We start from the raw sequence: 16,194 nt of genomic DNA, 5'->3' as shown, positions 1-16,194 counted from the left end.
TCGGCTTCAAGAGTCCTCATGGGCCCGATGAGGATGAGTGAGTGAGTAACCTGTAATTATATTAACTCATTTCCCATCTTACATACACATTCCTAAAAATACAAGACATGTTCCACATTTCAAGTTATAGAAGTATGAGTGGAAGTTTGGGAGAGAGAGAAATGCTGTGGGAACAAGCTGACAGGAGTGTTTCCATAGCTTTTTCAAGTTCTCCCAAACTTTCACAAGTGTTTCTATTAACGGCGGTCCTTCTTAACTACAGATTTAGGGCTGTTGCTATTAAGGGATTGCTTAAGGCGATATTCAGAGGAAAACTATTTTGGCCGTGATTTGAAACTTTTGCAGGAGTCTTCAATGAAACTAATCTGCACAAAAAGCTTATCCTTAGCAGTTCTGGTTTTCAAAATTTGACAGTTAGAAACCTTCCTTACCAACAAATTCATGACCAACCGGTAGTTAAGAAGGACCTCCCTTAAACAATTAGATCATGAGCTCAAGACTTCTATTGCATGATAGTCAATGAAGGGGCAGCCCGAGTCAACTATCACTCATAGAAATTGAGAGCAAATAATCTAATTGTTTTGGTATAAATCTACTAGCCATTTAAAACTTTATCTAAATCCTCTTCACAGACACTTCGAGAATGTCAAGAGTGGCTGTCATTTTGTTAACACAGGCACACTGCTAGGCTACTCACTATCACAGAATAGATGGTGTGTAGTGTAGCCAATCAGAGAAATGGCATTTGTGATAGAATGCTTGTAGATTTATACTAAAACTCGATAGAAACACAGAGAACATGTCTTCTATTTCTATAGAAATTCCTTCCCCTATTGTCATGCTTGTAGGCAAAATGTACACTGAATGCAGTCTAAACAAGACACCTACCACATAATTAACCAAACAAACAAGTTTTAATTACATAAAAAACTACTCCGTACAATGTAAAAATATCACCGATTTCAAACAAATATGAATGAAAAATATTGAATATGTGCATTAAAAAATGTCTAATTATTTTACTGTACAAGAATAATATATAAATAAAATTTTAAGAAAGGCTTTCAAAAATACATTGTAAAATACTACTTCACACCTAAGCATTAAAAAAACTGGCTACTTTTTCACTTAGTTTACAATCATACAAAACCCCTCAAGACATACAATAATTCATGTATAAATTCTAACTTTGTAAAAATAAGTTTCCAAATGGCTGTTCAATTCCTTGCCAAGGTCAATGTCCATAAATAAAATTGTAAAATTGAAAATAATAATAATTGTCTATCTGCAATAGAGAGTTCTGTTTGATCACAACTTCTGATGACATCATCCATGTGTACCAGGAAGTTGCAGCACAGGCGATAGCAGATCAGCTGGTTGCCAGTGATCAAGATTTTTTACTTCTTCAATTTCTCCCCGTTTTAATTTTTTCTTCTGCTTTTCTTCAAATGTGAGTCTGAAATGGACAAATAATATATAGATTTAGCCAAGCTTGAGTTTTGTAACTTTGCAGTGAGGTTTTCTATTTATAAATTTATATTGTTTGGTTTTCTCTTTTGAGTTTCAAAAATCTCAAACTACACAAAACAAAAGTAGTGAGAAACACTTGTATACCCTCCGAACAACCTGGCCCTGATTAACAAGTTAACCTGAAATGAGCCCATGATCCAATCAAAAACCAGTAGTTGGTCAGCGGTCAACTTTAAAATAGTAGGTGACCTCGCTGAGCTCCAAACCTCAGCCCTCAATATGGTCACATGAAACTGGTCAGCAGATACCTTGTTTTGACAGCTGTAAATTGACCATAACATGGATGTCCAATATCAAATATACATGCTGTGAACCAACTTAGGCTGCATACCTGGGTCGACCTATTAGCTGGAGTATGGCAGCCACATTGCACAACATCGTCGTTGTTGGGCGCATGTGCCCGCAATCCACTCTGCTAGCCATGTTGACCGTGAAAATAGAGTTGCATGATTTTCTATTTCTAAGCATGCATGCGGTTCTGTTCCTATAGTTATGGGGCTCTGCTTGGCGACCCTTCACACAGCCAGAGCTCCTCTATGAGTGGGGGAGTTATTGGTATACCATAGCTAGTGGTCTAAAAACCATTCTCAACTTAACTTATGTTGCTGGGAATTAAGCTTTAGGGTGCCATGTGTGTTGGGAATTAAGCTTTAGGGTGCCAAGTGTAAGTGTCAGAAATTAAGCATGATCAAAGAAGATTTATAAACTTACCTAGGTTTAAGTGGTAAATCCTGAAGAGGAACAAAAGTGTCTGGAACACATTTTAAGGATCCGCTACAAACAAAAATAACACATTTTAACACTTTGCCCTCACTGATGGATTACTTGCCAGTTATGAGTCCCACAGTTCATCAGATATGAACCCCTGAACCACACATTTGATATATCTCTGCATTTGTTATGGTTAGGTTAGTATGAACTTCTGATGGTACCCTTTTCTGTTAAAGTAGTAAAAATGTGTTGTTTAGCTGTTGTAATCTACTGGAGTGGCATGTTATTGGTAAAATCCAGGATGAACCTCCCAGCCAGAAGTAGCACTATATTCAGAAATCAGAAATAAGTTCAGGCATGTTCAGGGAATAATTTGAACCTCTTTTAAATTATTAGCAGACACAAGTAACTACCACTGACTTTGAAATTATAAGGCACATATTTATCTTCCAGGTCAATTCTGTTGCACCTTGTGTATGCATTTGCAGACCTATTGGAGAAAATCCATATGCAAAGCAGACCTACTAATAAATATTACACTCACCCAAAATTAATAACAGGTCTTGTGCTTCCCTGCTTGTGGAAGTCCAAAGAATATTCTGGAACTTGGTAGCTTTTGTCTCCTAGTGAGGCTATAGGGATACCATTTCTGTTCTCAAACACTGTAATGGCCGGCAAAACAAAACACAAATGATCTTATTGTTAACTATTGCTCTTACAAAATAGAGGGATCCTCTCCCTGGATCCTAGCTTCAACAAAAATTGAGGTTGGGTAGGTAGCTGTACTAAATTATTTAAAGGGATTTCAAAATGGCAGGTGGGTGGCTGTTGGGTGTGAGATACTGACCATATTTTAAGAGGATCAGAAGATTTCCATTTAGCAGCTAATTAAATTAAACTCCTAATCACAATTGGATTTCTTGAGTTTTTTTTTGACAAAAAAAATACCTCTTAGTCGGGGCGTCGAGTATGTTAAGGGTCAATGGGTGAGTGAGTGAGTGAGAGATGTATGTATGTCACACCAATCAGATTGGATCTACTATGGACGACCAATCAAATTTCTTGTTGTAAAGGTAAATGGTATGTGAGAAGATCTGATCCCGATAAAGTTCAGAACGGCCGTATTCATTCTTCTATAAAAGAGGAGGAAGTATTCAAATATTGGGTTTCGACATTTTCTGTGGGTTAGGCTGAGGATTTTAGTTAAATGAACGAGATGAGCCTTGAGGTTTGAAACAGTTCATGAGTTCATAGTATGCAAATGCAACGAGATATTTTTACTTTTAGTTAAAGGTAACTTGATACTTTTGTTTTTCACAAGGAGTAAATTCAATTAGAGGTCACGAATCGTCGCTTCTAGTTCTTAGGACATGTTTTAGAGGGGACGAGACTTTAGATTTGAAACAGTTCTAAAATTTACAATAGTAAGTGCGGGTAACGATTGTTTTGTTCTTGTTGCATGCAAATATAACAAGATATTTTTGTTTTTTAGTTACAAAGTGTAATGTGACACTCTTGTTTTTCACAAGGGAGTAAATTCAATTAGAGCGGACGAATCATCACCACTCTTTCCCACGAGATGCTTGCTATCTTTAGTAACAAATGGTAACTTAACACTTTTGTTTTTTATATGGGAGTGAATTCAGTTAGAGCTGACAAATTATCGGCTATTGTTTCCAGGATATTAAACAAAAAAGCTTTCATTTCTGGACAGTTTTTACGTCCCTGCAGTAGCAGTTTAATAGTTTTATTTGATGACATTCATTTCAGTCCGAAATTTTTTAAGGTGAAAAGTATGAAAACTGTTCAAATGTTCTTTGAAGATTGCGCAGCACCAAGTTAAAGTGCAATTTAATTAAATCAGACTTTCAACGTGTCAGAGGTTTTTTTCTCTTTCTTTCTATTTTCGGTGAAGTTGTGTTGTGTTGTGTTGTGTTGTGTTGTGTGAAAAGATAAACTTACGTCTCATATAAAATGCGAAAAAGTCCCTAAATTAACTTGAGTATTTTTGAGCAAAAATTCCTCTTGGGGGTTGGAAGGGTTATGTGATCGGTGAGTGAGGGAGTTATGCATGTACGCATGTCACAACGGGTTGTATCAAAGAACGAATCAAATTGCCTGTTAGAAGATAAGATGGTATCTACATTAATCTGGAGACATGTCAGATTACTGTAGTTTGTTCAGTCAAACATTTTATGGCTTACTATTTAGCTATCTTACCATGACCGATGTAACATCGCAACCAAAGGAAAAATGTCAAATTAACCAAGTCATTACTGTACCATGAATGCTCCTATCTCCAACACTTCACACAAAAAAATTACTCTTGAACGCCTTGCGTGCCTATGTTTTGTGATTTTGGCATCAGTTTCGTTCTCGAGTGAATATTATTGAGAAGTACAAGATACCTTCAAATATAACATAATTTTATCACAAGTGCAGTTCCAGAAAATATCCATATCTCCCCCAGGGATGGGATTTTTTTCTTAGATCCCCTACCTCTGTGGAAATTCTAATTAAGCTCCATTGACTTTTTTTTTTTAATTTGTTTGGTCTTACAGAACCCCCACCCCCAAGGAAATTCCAATCCCTTCTGTAGGGGGATAGCCTGCGAACGCAGACATATTTCCAGTTATCACTTGGTTCTGCCGAAAAATAATGTCTGCAAACCCAAGCCAGGAAACGATTTCTGTGATGCAATGACTTTTGTTTCTCCTTGGCCAATCAGATTCCATGATAGAATGAAACTTGAGCGCTCCTCGCAGCGAATACCTCACATAGTAGTTCTGGGGTTATTTGAGCTAAACTGTGATTAGCTTAGAATTCCTACGTCACAGAAATTGTTTTCTGGCTCGGGTTTGCAGACGTTATTTTTCGGTGGAACCAAGTGACACCCAGAAATACATCTGCGTTCGCAGGCTAGTAGGGGGAGCAATGGATATTTTCTGGAGCTGCACATTAATTAGTAAATTAATATTTGATCTTAGAGATTTCTCAGTAATTGTAAGAAATTTAATTTATCCCCCAGAATAAGTACCTTGTTTCTTGGCCCCAACAGACATTCTTAAAGATATCTCTAGTGGTCTTCTCATGTAAATTCTCTCAAAGTCATCATAAGTGTCATATACAACAGTAGGCTGAACATATGCAGGTTTCTCCTCCCTTCCAGCACCAACTTCACTGGGTATCATTTCACTACCTTGCTCTCTGGTCAGTTTATAACTTTCCTTTGTACTATGATTTATAGGTGCTTTTTCTTCTAGCCTGGGAGGGGATGGTCTTGTTTCTTCCAGGGATGCACAGCGAATACTTGAGACCCAGTCAAGACCATTGCCCCCTCTGAGGAACACAATGACAGAACATAGTAATATTGCCATTAATAATAAACTCAGCTGCAATCATGTCCCAAGTTAGGGTGTCAAGTAGTAAATTTGATACTGACGGCAAGATGGATACCCTTTCTGAAAACTCAGTCTTGCGAAAGAAATTAAGACTGAGATATCAACACAAGCAGGATTTGAGACTGTGAGATCATTGAAATTTGATGCATAGCTTTTGAAGGGCCATTTGCCACTCCCCCAGGTTTCAAGATGAAAAATTTAAGGTTTGAAATCAAAGGGGACGTTAGGCACATTGGATTACAGGTGCCTAGAACCCACAAAATCTTCCACATGAACAACAGGCAAGGATCCCATTTTTCACAAAATTTTGCTTGTCACATTTACACTAATAAATTCATAAATTCATGCATCACATTTACCTTTCTTGTTAATTTTCACACACCATGCACTAGTTTTTGCCATCATCCAGGCATAAACCCTACCTTTGCTACCTTCTCCGTGAAGACCCTCCCAAACACTCTCATACCATAATGTAACCCTATGACCCCGCTGTGAAGCAAATGGCATCCTTGCCCAGCCCCCCTGTTCCCGGAGTTCCCTCCTTAATTATGTGTGTGCTAAGTACTTTTTATAAATAACTTATTGACCCCTTCTCACACATAACAGTGATTTAAACAAAAACTTCTCATAACCTTTATATAACAATTTGATGTAGGCAGGTTAGGAGAATGAAGACTCTCATCACTGCAGGAAGTCACTGGGGCCTAAGATTAACTGGGAAATAGAAATGAGAAAACCTCTGGAATCTGAACTGGACCTTGAACCATCTTTTTCAACAGCAAATCATGAAAATGTACGGAAAATGGAACGAAGATTTTCTTACGCTCCCAAGGGTTAAAAAAAAAGAGTCCCACCAGATACTCACCTCGCTGTGTTGTCAAGTCTATCTGTCACTGAAAGAGCATTTCTAGGATGTGGCCTCCATTGTGGCTCGCCTATTGATTTACTTCCAAAGCCGTCTCTATAGTATGGTTTGATAACCGGGTTCACTAGCGGCACATCTATTAATTGAAGAACACTGCATGAAGTTCAACGCACACACATGGAATTCAACGCTCGATCACAACGCTGAGATTGTGGCCTTGTCTCCATATGATACCTATTATTTCAATTCATGGTTAACTTAATTAAGTTCGATGAAATTCCTTTCAACAGATAACGGCAAAAATCAAAGCTATAATTAAGGTAACAAATGGTGTTTGCCTTCGATCGCTCCTTCGATAGCGCGCGATATTACTGCGCGATGCTTGATTGTGTAAGAGACCACACGTAGTTCGACATTTAGACATTTTGCGGGAAGAGTTTTTGAAGGAGTAATTGTCGGTTGAACCAGATTTTATTTTAAAGGGATTAATTGATTATTTATCGAAAGATCGTCATATATTTACCTCCAACATCAGGACGTTGGTGAAGAACGTAAGCCATTTTGATTATTTTGGTATTACACGTGTGGCGTCTTCACCATGGCAACCATCCACTGCAAGTCCCGCAACGATTTGCCTTTTCAAATGACCAAAAATGTTTATAAACGAATTTTTTTTCGAAGTTTCAGTCACAGATCTTGATAAAAATTTTTTTTTTTTTAAGAACGCAATAGTAAGAATATTTCGAACATCATTTCCTGCGGTCCATTTCGTCCCAGTCTCATCAAGTGTACGCGAATGGTTTTGTCTCAGAGGGTCTGAGTACGTGATAAATTTTTCAAATGAAATCACTTCCGTAGGCGACTTATAACAGCAAGCTATTTTCTTTCGTGGAAATAATCTTGTACCATCGTCAAGATGCGATCTAGCAGTGCTGGATCAACAGGAGTGAAACGGAAGGCCTCGTGCCTTGAAGCTGGAGAGTCGTCTTCATCTTCAAGCACAAGTTCAGCTATGAGTTCGCGAAGAGCTCTGATTAGAGCTTCGAATCGTGGAACGCTGAAGCGCGCTGGCCCTTATTTGCTTGGGCCAAGATTGGGCAACTCGCCGGTACGAAGCATTGTTCAATGCTTGGCTAAAAAAGAAGGTACAGATGATTTTTACTCCATCAAGATTCTTACGTTATCGGATCCCGGACGTGAGAGTTACGATGACAAACAAGGTAAAATGCTCTTACACACGGAGTATTCATTGCTTTCCCTTTTGAACGATCAAGATGGCGTTGTTCACCATCACGGACTTTTCAAAGACGAATATTACGAGGAAATCCCTCCCGAGAAAGAATCTGCAAACACAGCAGCAATTCATCGTTCTCAGAGTGCAGTTGCGAGACAATATCGAATTCGCCATCGTCTCTGTTTAGTATTGGATTGCCTTTGCGCCCATGACTTTAGTTCGGACACTGCCGACCTGATAAATCTTCAACATTACGTGATACGAGAGAAACGATTGTCCGAAAGAGAGACCGTTATAATTTTCCACGACATTGTCAGAGTGGTAGAGTGCTTGCATAAGGTAAGACTACAGTACGAAATGATATTGGGCTAATTATATCTGTAGTTTGTGTGGTGTATTTCCGTTTATTTGTGAAGGCAAAACCTTATTCTTTTAGTTTACCCTTTCAAGGCAATGTTCTCGCGTCTCGATTATTGGTTATAAATGAACTTTTAGAACGTTTCACAGCCAGTGCTCTCATCAAGTTTAGGTCAGCGCAGTAATTCTTTTTATTATTATTTTCAAACCTTATCAAGACTTGATGAAAGATTTCTTTGTTCTTGGAGCATAGGTCCTTAAGGGTGCGTAGATTCTGGGAAATAATCTTTCGCGTGGGTGTTGATGTTCATTCGGTTGTTAATGTGTATTCTAATCACGGAATTTCCTCTTCAGTCTGAGTGGAACCGTCTGCTTGACTGTTGATTAAAACTGTTACAAATTTATTAAATTAGTCCGAGTGCAACGCATATTATATCAGAAGGTCTACAATGTACCTGATGTAATATACGAGGAACGAAAGCAATGTCTATAATAAATCGAATGTTTTCCGCGTGGATGGCATATGTCAACACAGAGATACAACTTAACAACCGACAGGGGCGTTCAAGCACATTCAATCTTTACGAGCTTCGTTTGAACAGCTTTACTCCTACGCTTTACTTGAATAGGAGTTTCTTTGTTTTGTAATAAGACGTTGGTTACAGTGATTTTGACATTGCGAAATGTATGTTTTGATTTTTTCATTGAAAAAATCAAATGTAAAATGTAATGCAATGATCCTGTAATGAGATTAGTCCGCTTATCAATTTAACCGCAATTTCAAATTACATTTACCTGGAAATGTGCTTGAAAAAAGGAAACCGCTGTATTCACAAGTGTTTCTGTATAATTTTGAATTATAATTATGTCTGTACTAAAGTGTTTCTGTTCCCTTTTGGGTCTGTTTATGTAGTGTTGGTGGTTCTTCCGGAAGGGTCACCAACCAATCACACCTGTGTACTTGCCCCCCAGCTGGTGACAGGGCCATTGTTTTTGTTGTTTTTTCTCTTTTTGCATCTGTCCTTGCCAGGAGTACAGTTCTAGCTTTTCCTTGATTTCTTTCTTCTGACAAAAACTTTCATAAATATCATTGTTGATCAATTTTTTTTCAAAATTTGTTTTCCTCTTTGACTAGCTAGTCCCATGAGTGGGCAGGATGAAACAAATGTTGCACTGTGATTGACCACCCAACTGGGCAGGATGCAGCTATCTGTTCCCCTTGCCCAAATTTTCCTGTAAAATATAATAAATCATTGGCTGCGCCGCACTAAAAGAGTTAACTGGGTTTATTTTTTAGAAACCTGGCTAAAATTTATAAATAATTTGACTCACTTAAAGGTTGGTTATAATGAATTAAGAGGGTTATATTTTATGAGCAGCCGCACTGGAATAGGTTATGAAGTGGGTTAACTCAATTGACATCGTGAGATAAACCAACAAAATAGCAGACTTCAAGGGCCATGTTCTTATAATCTCAGTTCTTACTCCTTTGTTTTCGTTTTCTTCCTCTCCACTCGTGGAGAACAGAGAACAACGAACAGCTGAAATTAGTGGCCACATCATGATGTTTCGATAACCCAGCTAACCGTGATTTATTAATATTATTAAAGATAACCTGGTTAACTCTCACAGTGCGGCCACAGCGATTATCAACCAAACTTGTACAGTTAACACAACTGATTAAAACTACTGACAGTTCATTCCTTTTATGGACCTTTACTGTGACTCCGTCCTTGCGCCTGGTTAAATAATCCAATGATATATTAAAAAGGTACTGCCTAGCACATATTTTTTTTCTTAGAGTGACTTCAGTTGTTTTGGCCGTGATTTCATGATACGAAAAAAAAAATGGTAGTATATTTATGTATGATCATGAATTAATGAAATATTGAATGAAAATGGGGTTCTTCATGTCTTAAACTTGCCATGCAATCAGCAAATGTGATTCCTCTTACCTTTGCACATTGCACTGTAGTAAACATATTTGTATGTCATTCAAGAACATTTTCCTCCAGCCAACTATATGTTAAACTTCTGGACTTTCCTTTCTTCACTCCTTTGACTTTTTCTTTATCAACATTGGCCATTGTTAATGCAAGGTCAATCTTGGGATCTGCCATCTTGTTGACATGGTCTTATTTTTTCATTTGTGGACTCACAACTGAGACAACAGCAATATGCTGCAGGCGCTGACTGAGACCCTATTAGGGGTTTTCGGAATACAGGATATTTACAATAGGTTGAAATTAACGGGATACAGGCAGGATATTTAGTGGAGAAATTCATGGCATATGGGATACTGAGATCAGATAAAATGGGATTATTTGACTTCAAAAATTGTTAATTTTTGCAACTGTAATTATTGGAATATGGAATACTTAGGCCAAAAGTTAGTGGGATGTGGGATACTCAGACCTTCCCCTCCCCCAAGGGGGTGTCCTGACTAGATGGCAAAAGCAGACTTTGAAGCTTGATACATATATAAGAGATTCACTTGATCCTGAGTTTGGAGATCAATAAAACACCAGTTCTCTTTTCTACAATCTGGTCTCACAGCGGCTTCTCTTTGTTGTACATTTCATGCATTTTACAATAGGTTGCCAAAGTCCCTGTTTTTTGAATGTTATAAAACTTCAAGCTGTGATTGACTGATGGCAGGTGAACGGAAATGCATGACGAACCTAAAGAGCATCAATATTTTGTATATCAAGCTAATTAGAAAGTGGGAAGTGATGTACATTGCATGTTGTCAAAACCACATGAAAAGAGAAAAATGCAAGCGTTCTGCACAGTGTGTGTATCTTTTTTTTTTTTTTTTTGGGACCAGATATTAAGATCATAATAATGTATAATGATGTTCTCATTATTTAAATGTAATTTGTTTTCTTTGCAGAGAAACATAGTTCATCGAGACTTAAAACTTGGAAATATTGTGCTGAATAGAAGGTAACAAACAAAACGTTCCCACTACCACCCAAATAAGTTCTTACTACCTTGAATAATTAATTTCAAATTCAATTATTGCTCAATGATTTTACCTCTTAAAGTACCTGGTTGTTCTTTGAATTGTCTCAAAATGTTCCTTTAAAAACTTCACCTACCCGTTGGGCAAGCAAAGGACAGAATTGACTGGTCCAAATGCAAAATCTACTAGCCCAAGCTATTGGACATGACTGCATTTCCATGCTCCGAAATAGGAATGGAAAAAAGTCAGGTACATGGAATACCCGTTAGAAAAGTGAAGGAAAACCTGGGTGGATAGAGGGACATTCTCGGACTACTGAACAGTGATCTGGCACACAATATGACTCAAAGAATGAGCAGCAGGCTAAAACTCAGACCTTTGATCCAAACTCCAGGGTAGCAGCTATAAGGCAACTCCACCTATCACTCTGACTTCTGATTACAGCAAGGAATTGGGGGGGGGGGCTAAAACTGCAGGGCTATTCCTTTTTTTTGTTTGCCCAACTTCCCACGTCTCTAGCAATAGTTCAGAGAATAATCGAGAACGTTGTGGTACATGAACACCACATTGTTGCTTCCATCCTGCTTGACAAGATGTCCATATATGTATGTAGTATTTCAATAAAGTGAAAAAATATAAATATTCACCATACTTGAGAACAACAGTGGATAAACTAGAAATATTTTCTACTTATATTTACTAGGGTTTTTTGTAAATGTTCTCTTCAGCACAAAAAGAATAACAATAACAAATTTTTGCCTGGGGAAACACTTGATACGAGACAATGATTTGTTGAAAGACCAGAGAGGCAGTCCAGCTTATATTAGTCCAGATGTCTTAAGTGGTGAGTGATACAACTTTGACCTCCTAAATATTAGTGCTATTTGACTATAATAAATGCTTCAGTCCATAGGATCATTAATTGATCAGTATCTTTTGAAAACCCCAGCAGAGTCATGTGCACCTCAGCCGTAAAGTGGACCAATTTTTGATTGCTTTCATTTTAGTCAACAAGATTTTGAGAGGAGCATGCATTCACCTGAATAAGCTAATGTATTACTGCTCTCATATATATATGGGAACGGTGAGCAGTTTTAGTCTTCATATGATTTTGAACACTTTGCTTTTTTTGGTCTGAAATAGCATGTGATTTTTGTTTTGGGTCTATAGATTGGGAAAGAGTAATCAAAGACATAAAATTGCTCTCTGTTTTGCTTTAGCTCTGCTTACCTTCTTGGGGAAAAACTGAGATCCACAGACCAAGACCCACCCAGCTATCCTGTCCCAAAAACATACAAGGAGCACTGTACCTCTCCAAGAGTAATCCTAGGTTAAAGTTATCTGCATGCAAAAATCTGCATGGTACGGCTGGTTTCTGAAAATAATTCTTGTTAGAAATTTACATTGTTAGTAGATTAGATTTTTAGAAAGTGTGTAGTAACTGTTGGTTTTGTATAACATAAATTATAATATTATTCCTTTACTATTTTCTTCTTTGTTCTGCAGGGGCTCCATACTCGGGGAAAGCAAGTGACATGTGGGCGCTTGGTGTTGTCCTGTACACCATGTTGTATGGTCAGTTCCCTTTCTATGACAGCATACCTCATGAACTGTTCAGAAAGATCAAAACTGCAGAGTTTGTGCTGCCAAAGTAAGTTATGCAGCTGGTTGAAATTCTTATGAGATACCATTTAATGAATACAGGTGCCCCCAGTTGTTCAAAGGATGAATAGCACCATCCATCAGATAAATCATTAACCAGTGGATAGCCTGGTTTATTTTGTCAACGCTTATCCACTTAATAGCAATTTATCCCCTAGGTATTGTTATACCTCCTTTGAACAACCGGGCCCTAAACTCTACATTAACGAGCTGTTCAAATATGATGTGCAGCCTCTGCTTTTATAAATACGGTGCAAAGGAGTTTGGGCCAATAAAAATGTGTTCAACTAAGACTTTTTTTCCAATTTTCTTTCAATGGTAGTGGTTTTTTTTCTGAAAATTTAGCTAAGGAGGTGTGGACACAATTAACTTGATGACCCTTCATGTGCACTGTGGATGTGTAATTAATATTTTCTCACTGACTTTCCTTTTTCTCACCAAGTGTTCTGCGTGTCAGAATCCAGGGGTCCTGGTTTTGAGTTTCGCTCTGACCTTTACCTGAATTTGTTTGAGGGTAGCCCTGAGTTCAAATCCTGACAGCCATGCTTGTTCATAGCCAACTAGTTGTCCTCCGGCCAGTTGAGATTCTTAACAATGCTATGTTCGATTTGAATTATTTGTTTCAGTTGTTTGCTCGGCCCCACTAGCCTTTGTGCTATAAACACTGCAGAGGGTAAATTAAAGGTTATTTATTTTATTATTACTATTTATTATACAGTGATGGTCGCGTGTCTGATAATACCAAGTCACTGATTGGACTGCTACTGATGTTGGATCCTCAGAAGAGACTCACAGCATCTGGTGTGCTTGATTTCCTGAGAAATACCATGACAGCATGGTGAGTGGGAGAACAATTTCTACATAACTTTCATGCAATTCAAGTTTGCCTCTACGATTAAGCTGTAGGTAAATTTTTGGATTCTTTGGGGAAGATTAATGGGAAAGAAACTTTGTTTCCAGTGCGATATCCCAACCCCAAACTCGACCAAACCCAACTGCCCCTACCCAGGGTTCACACGCACCTGGCAAGTCCTGGAATTTGAAGAACTTGAATGTCCGTCAAAAGTACGTTGGGTCCTTGGAAAACCTTAAAATTTGCAGGGGTCTTGAAATTTGCTGGGGTTTTTTTCTCTGACTCTTTCAGTTGCCTAACAAGGCAAAAAAACGTGTCTGCGTGCATTTCATTCAAAAAGGAAAAAATCTTAGTTAGCTCTTTGCTAATGTCGGTCAAGAGCTCAAGGAAAAGATTGCCTGTGCAGTGGAAGAACACATTTGGCAGGTATCCCTTACTGGATAGAGTCCTTGAGAAGTTCTTGAAGTATTAAAAAAGAGTACAAACCCTGTCTACCCCAGCTACCCAACATAGTGTTTCTATAAAATTATTTTTTTTGATATCTATTCTCTATTCAATTATGAATAAAGTTGTATATTGTTAATATTTAACTTTATATATTTACAATTCTCCTAGTGTAGTTGTTTTTACACTGTTTTAGGAGTAACTTGATAAAAAATAAGGCTTGTCTTGAACTGTGCCATAATATTTCAAGTCATTTTGCTTATGCGCAATTTTTTTCTAAGTTGAGAAAAACCTTAAAATAATACTGTTACTCTAAAGTAGTAACAATACACTGAAAATAAACGGACTTGGTTGTAGGTCCGATTACCAGCCCCCGTAGTTGCCCTCCTCCTCCTCCTCCTCCTCCTTCTCGTCCCCTCCCCTCCCCTCCCTTCCCATTCCCTCCCCCGTTGAACTCGCTCAGTTCAGGGAGGACCTTCCGGACTGGACCCGAAAAGGCGGAAATCGAGCGTAACATGGTTACGACTGAGATATATTAAGGAAGTCGTTTTTCAAGATGTGTCGTCCTTAACAATTTTGTTTTTCCTTATCGGTAGGTATTTGTCGAATACAATGAGCGAACCCGCCCAAGTAGTTCCTGATATCGATGAAGGCTCTTCAGGAGACACTAAGGATGGATTTGACAGTTCGTCGAGGTTAAGGCAACCAGAGCTTGAACTCCGTTTGACTAAATACCGTGACAATGTCAACAATAAGGAGCCGAGAGTTACACTCACGAGAGAAAGTCTCACACAGCCGCCAATACGACGGATCTCCGAAGATGCCCGACCGTTGACGGCGGCTGAAATTCTTGCTCATCGTCACTTACTTAACGTTACGTAAAACGCAAAGCCTAGAAAATTTTAAGAAGGGAGAAGCTTATTCCAACACAAATCTCAGTTCTGTTTATCTAGAGCGAGTCGGAAATACGTTGTGCATTAGCTTTAGTTTTGCTTCTCTTTAGGTCTGTGATTCGTTGATAAAAATTCGGGCAATTTTCTTTTAACCTATCACAGCGGACATGCTTTTATTCAACAAATCAGAAGCCTGGCCCACACCAATCGTGATTGGCTGATGCGCTTTCTCCCGCACTTGGTCTCGCATACATGTTTGTGCATTGAATTCTAATTTGTTTGTTTCATTCATATTTGCGTTATTGCTATTGGCGAGATGTGATCAGAGTACTTTGCTTGTGATGTTAAGATGGTCATCAGCTACAGCACTCTCTGAACTAAGCAAGTTATTTTGCATCGTTTACCGCTTACATTGCGGACCCATTCATCGTTATTCTGCGTTTTTTCCTCTGCATACATCGTTATCGTAGGCATTCGGTACTCAAATCAATCTAAAAGCAGCTTCTTGCAACACTAAAGTTTCACATGGTATGTTGCGACGATGAACCATTAGGTCTACAACAAAATTTTTCATACAGATTTTCGTACATCGACTACAATTCTTCTTGGAATAATTTGTTTTGTTTTTTTAAGCCATGGAGGAAGGGCCAAGGGTTAGAGAGGGATTGGGAACGCCTCTCAAGAGGGGTTTTTTCACATCCGGTTTACGCTATTAGTACTCGTGTTTAAAATGGCCGCTGAAGGACGGAATGCAACAAGAGTTTCAGTAAAGACAGATGTACGAAACAGGACCTTTCTGGGCTTATTAGCTATTCAATTCTGTGAATTGGTTTACTACATGTGGGTTGTAAATAGGGGTTGGAAATTCTATTGTATTAGGAGATGTTAAAGGCATGAAAAGAAATTATATATATACATATATTTGTGGCAATTTCCTGTCTGGTGACCGGAGTCGAGAGTAGGAAATTTTGAATAGATATCAAATTATCGGGAAAGTTGACAGGTCAATAAAATATTTATTCCATTGCTGACCGAATTGATTATTGTGTCCTTGAGTTACCTCCCTTATCGCAGGCACCTCTGGAGTAAAATGCCTTACCCAATGACACGACACAATAAGCTGGGCAGGGCTTCAAGAAAGACCCCTCGATTCGGAGTTAGCCGTAATGCCATCACGCCTCTCATTCCATTCTTGTTACAAGATCCCTTGCCACGACCCCAGGCGTCCCTCCTTGATTTGAGGGCGGTGCACCATGTTACCAGGGACGAAGCAAACAAG

The 16,194-nt window shown here is 38.4% G+C and overlaps 2 protein-coding genes across 2 annotated transcripts; one reads left to right on the top strand and one right to left on the bottom strand.

Annotated features, from left to right (window-relative positions):
- Window positions 1-895: 895 nt before the first annotated feature.
- On the bottom strand, window positions 896-7,114 carry LOC110054624 (uncharacterized). Its single transcript, XM_020760978.2, has 6 exons — window positions 7,031-7,114; window positions 6,508-6,643; window positions 5,279-5,580; window positions 2,786-2,903; window positions 2,242-2,304; window positions 896-1,456 (listed from the first exon to the last, which is right to left on the bottom strand). Exons 1-6 carry the CDS (start codon window positions 7,065-7,067, stop codon window positions 1,327-1,329), a joined length of 786 nt encoding a protein of 261 aa, XP_020616637.2. The 5' UTR covers window positions 7,068-7,114; the 3' UTR covers window positions 896-1,326.
- A 156-nt stretch (window positions 7,115-7,270) lies between these two features.
- Window positions 7,271-15,951, top strand: LOC110054614 (serine/threonine-protein kinase 40-like). Its single transcript, XM_020760967.2, has 6 exons — window positions 7,271-8,080; window positions 10,992-11,044; window positions 11,792-11,907; window positions 12,570-12,714; window positions 13,444-13,563; window positions 14,619-15,951. The coding sequence occupies exons 1-6, from the start codon at window positions 7,424-7,426 to the stop codon at window positions 14,902-14,904; spliced, it is 1,377 nt and encodes a 458-aa protein (XP_020616626.2). The 5' UTR covers window positions 7,271-7,423; the 3' UTR covers window positions 14,905-15,951.
- The last annotated feature ends 243 nt before the right edge of the window (window positions 15,952-16,194 follow it).

This window comes from Orbicella faveolata, unplaced genomic scaffold (assembly GCF_042242905.1).
Source record: "Orbicella faveolata isolate gen_17 unplaced genomic scaffold, um_ofav_v1 contig_12, whole genome shotgun sequence".
NCBI lineage: Eukaryota > Metazoa > Cnidaria > Anthozoa > Scleractinia > Merulinidae > Orbicella > Orbicella faveolata.
The sequence above is the reverse complement of the archived record's forward strand: the minus strand, read 5'-3'. Positions and strand labels throughout refer to the sequence as shown.

Coding starts and splice junctions, on each gene's coding strand:
- LOC110054614 (XM_020760967.2), top strand. CDS start 7,424: ATGCGATCTAGCAGTGCTGGATCAACAGGAGTGAAACGGAAGGCCTCG. Junction 8,081..10,991: donor TGGTAGAGTGCTTGCATAAG/GTAAGACTACAG, acceptor TTTTCTTTGCAG/AGAAACATAGTTCATCGAGA. Junction 12,715..13,443: donor GCAGAGTTTGTGCTGCCAAA/GTAAGTTATGCA, acceptor TTTATTATACAG/TGATGGTCGCGTGTCTGATA.
- LOC110054624 (XM_020760978.2), bottom strand. CDS start 7,067: ATGGCTTACGTTCTTCACCAACGTCCTGATGTTGGAG. Junction 2,305..2,785: donor AGACCTGTTATTAATTTTGG/GTGAGTGTAATA, acceptor TTTTGTTTGTAG/CGGATCCTTAAAATGTGTTC. Junction 1,457..2,241: donor GATTTACCACTTAAACCTAG/GTAAGTTTATAA, acceptor TGTCCATTTCAG/ACTCACATTTGAAGAAAAGC.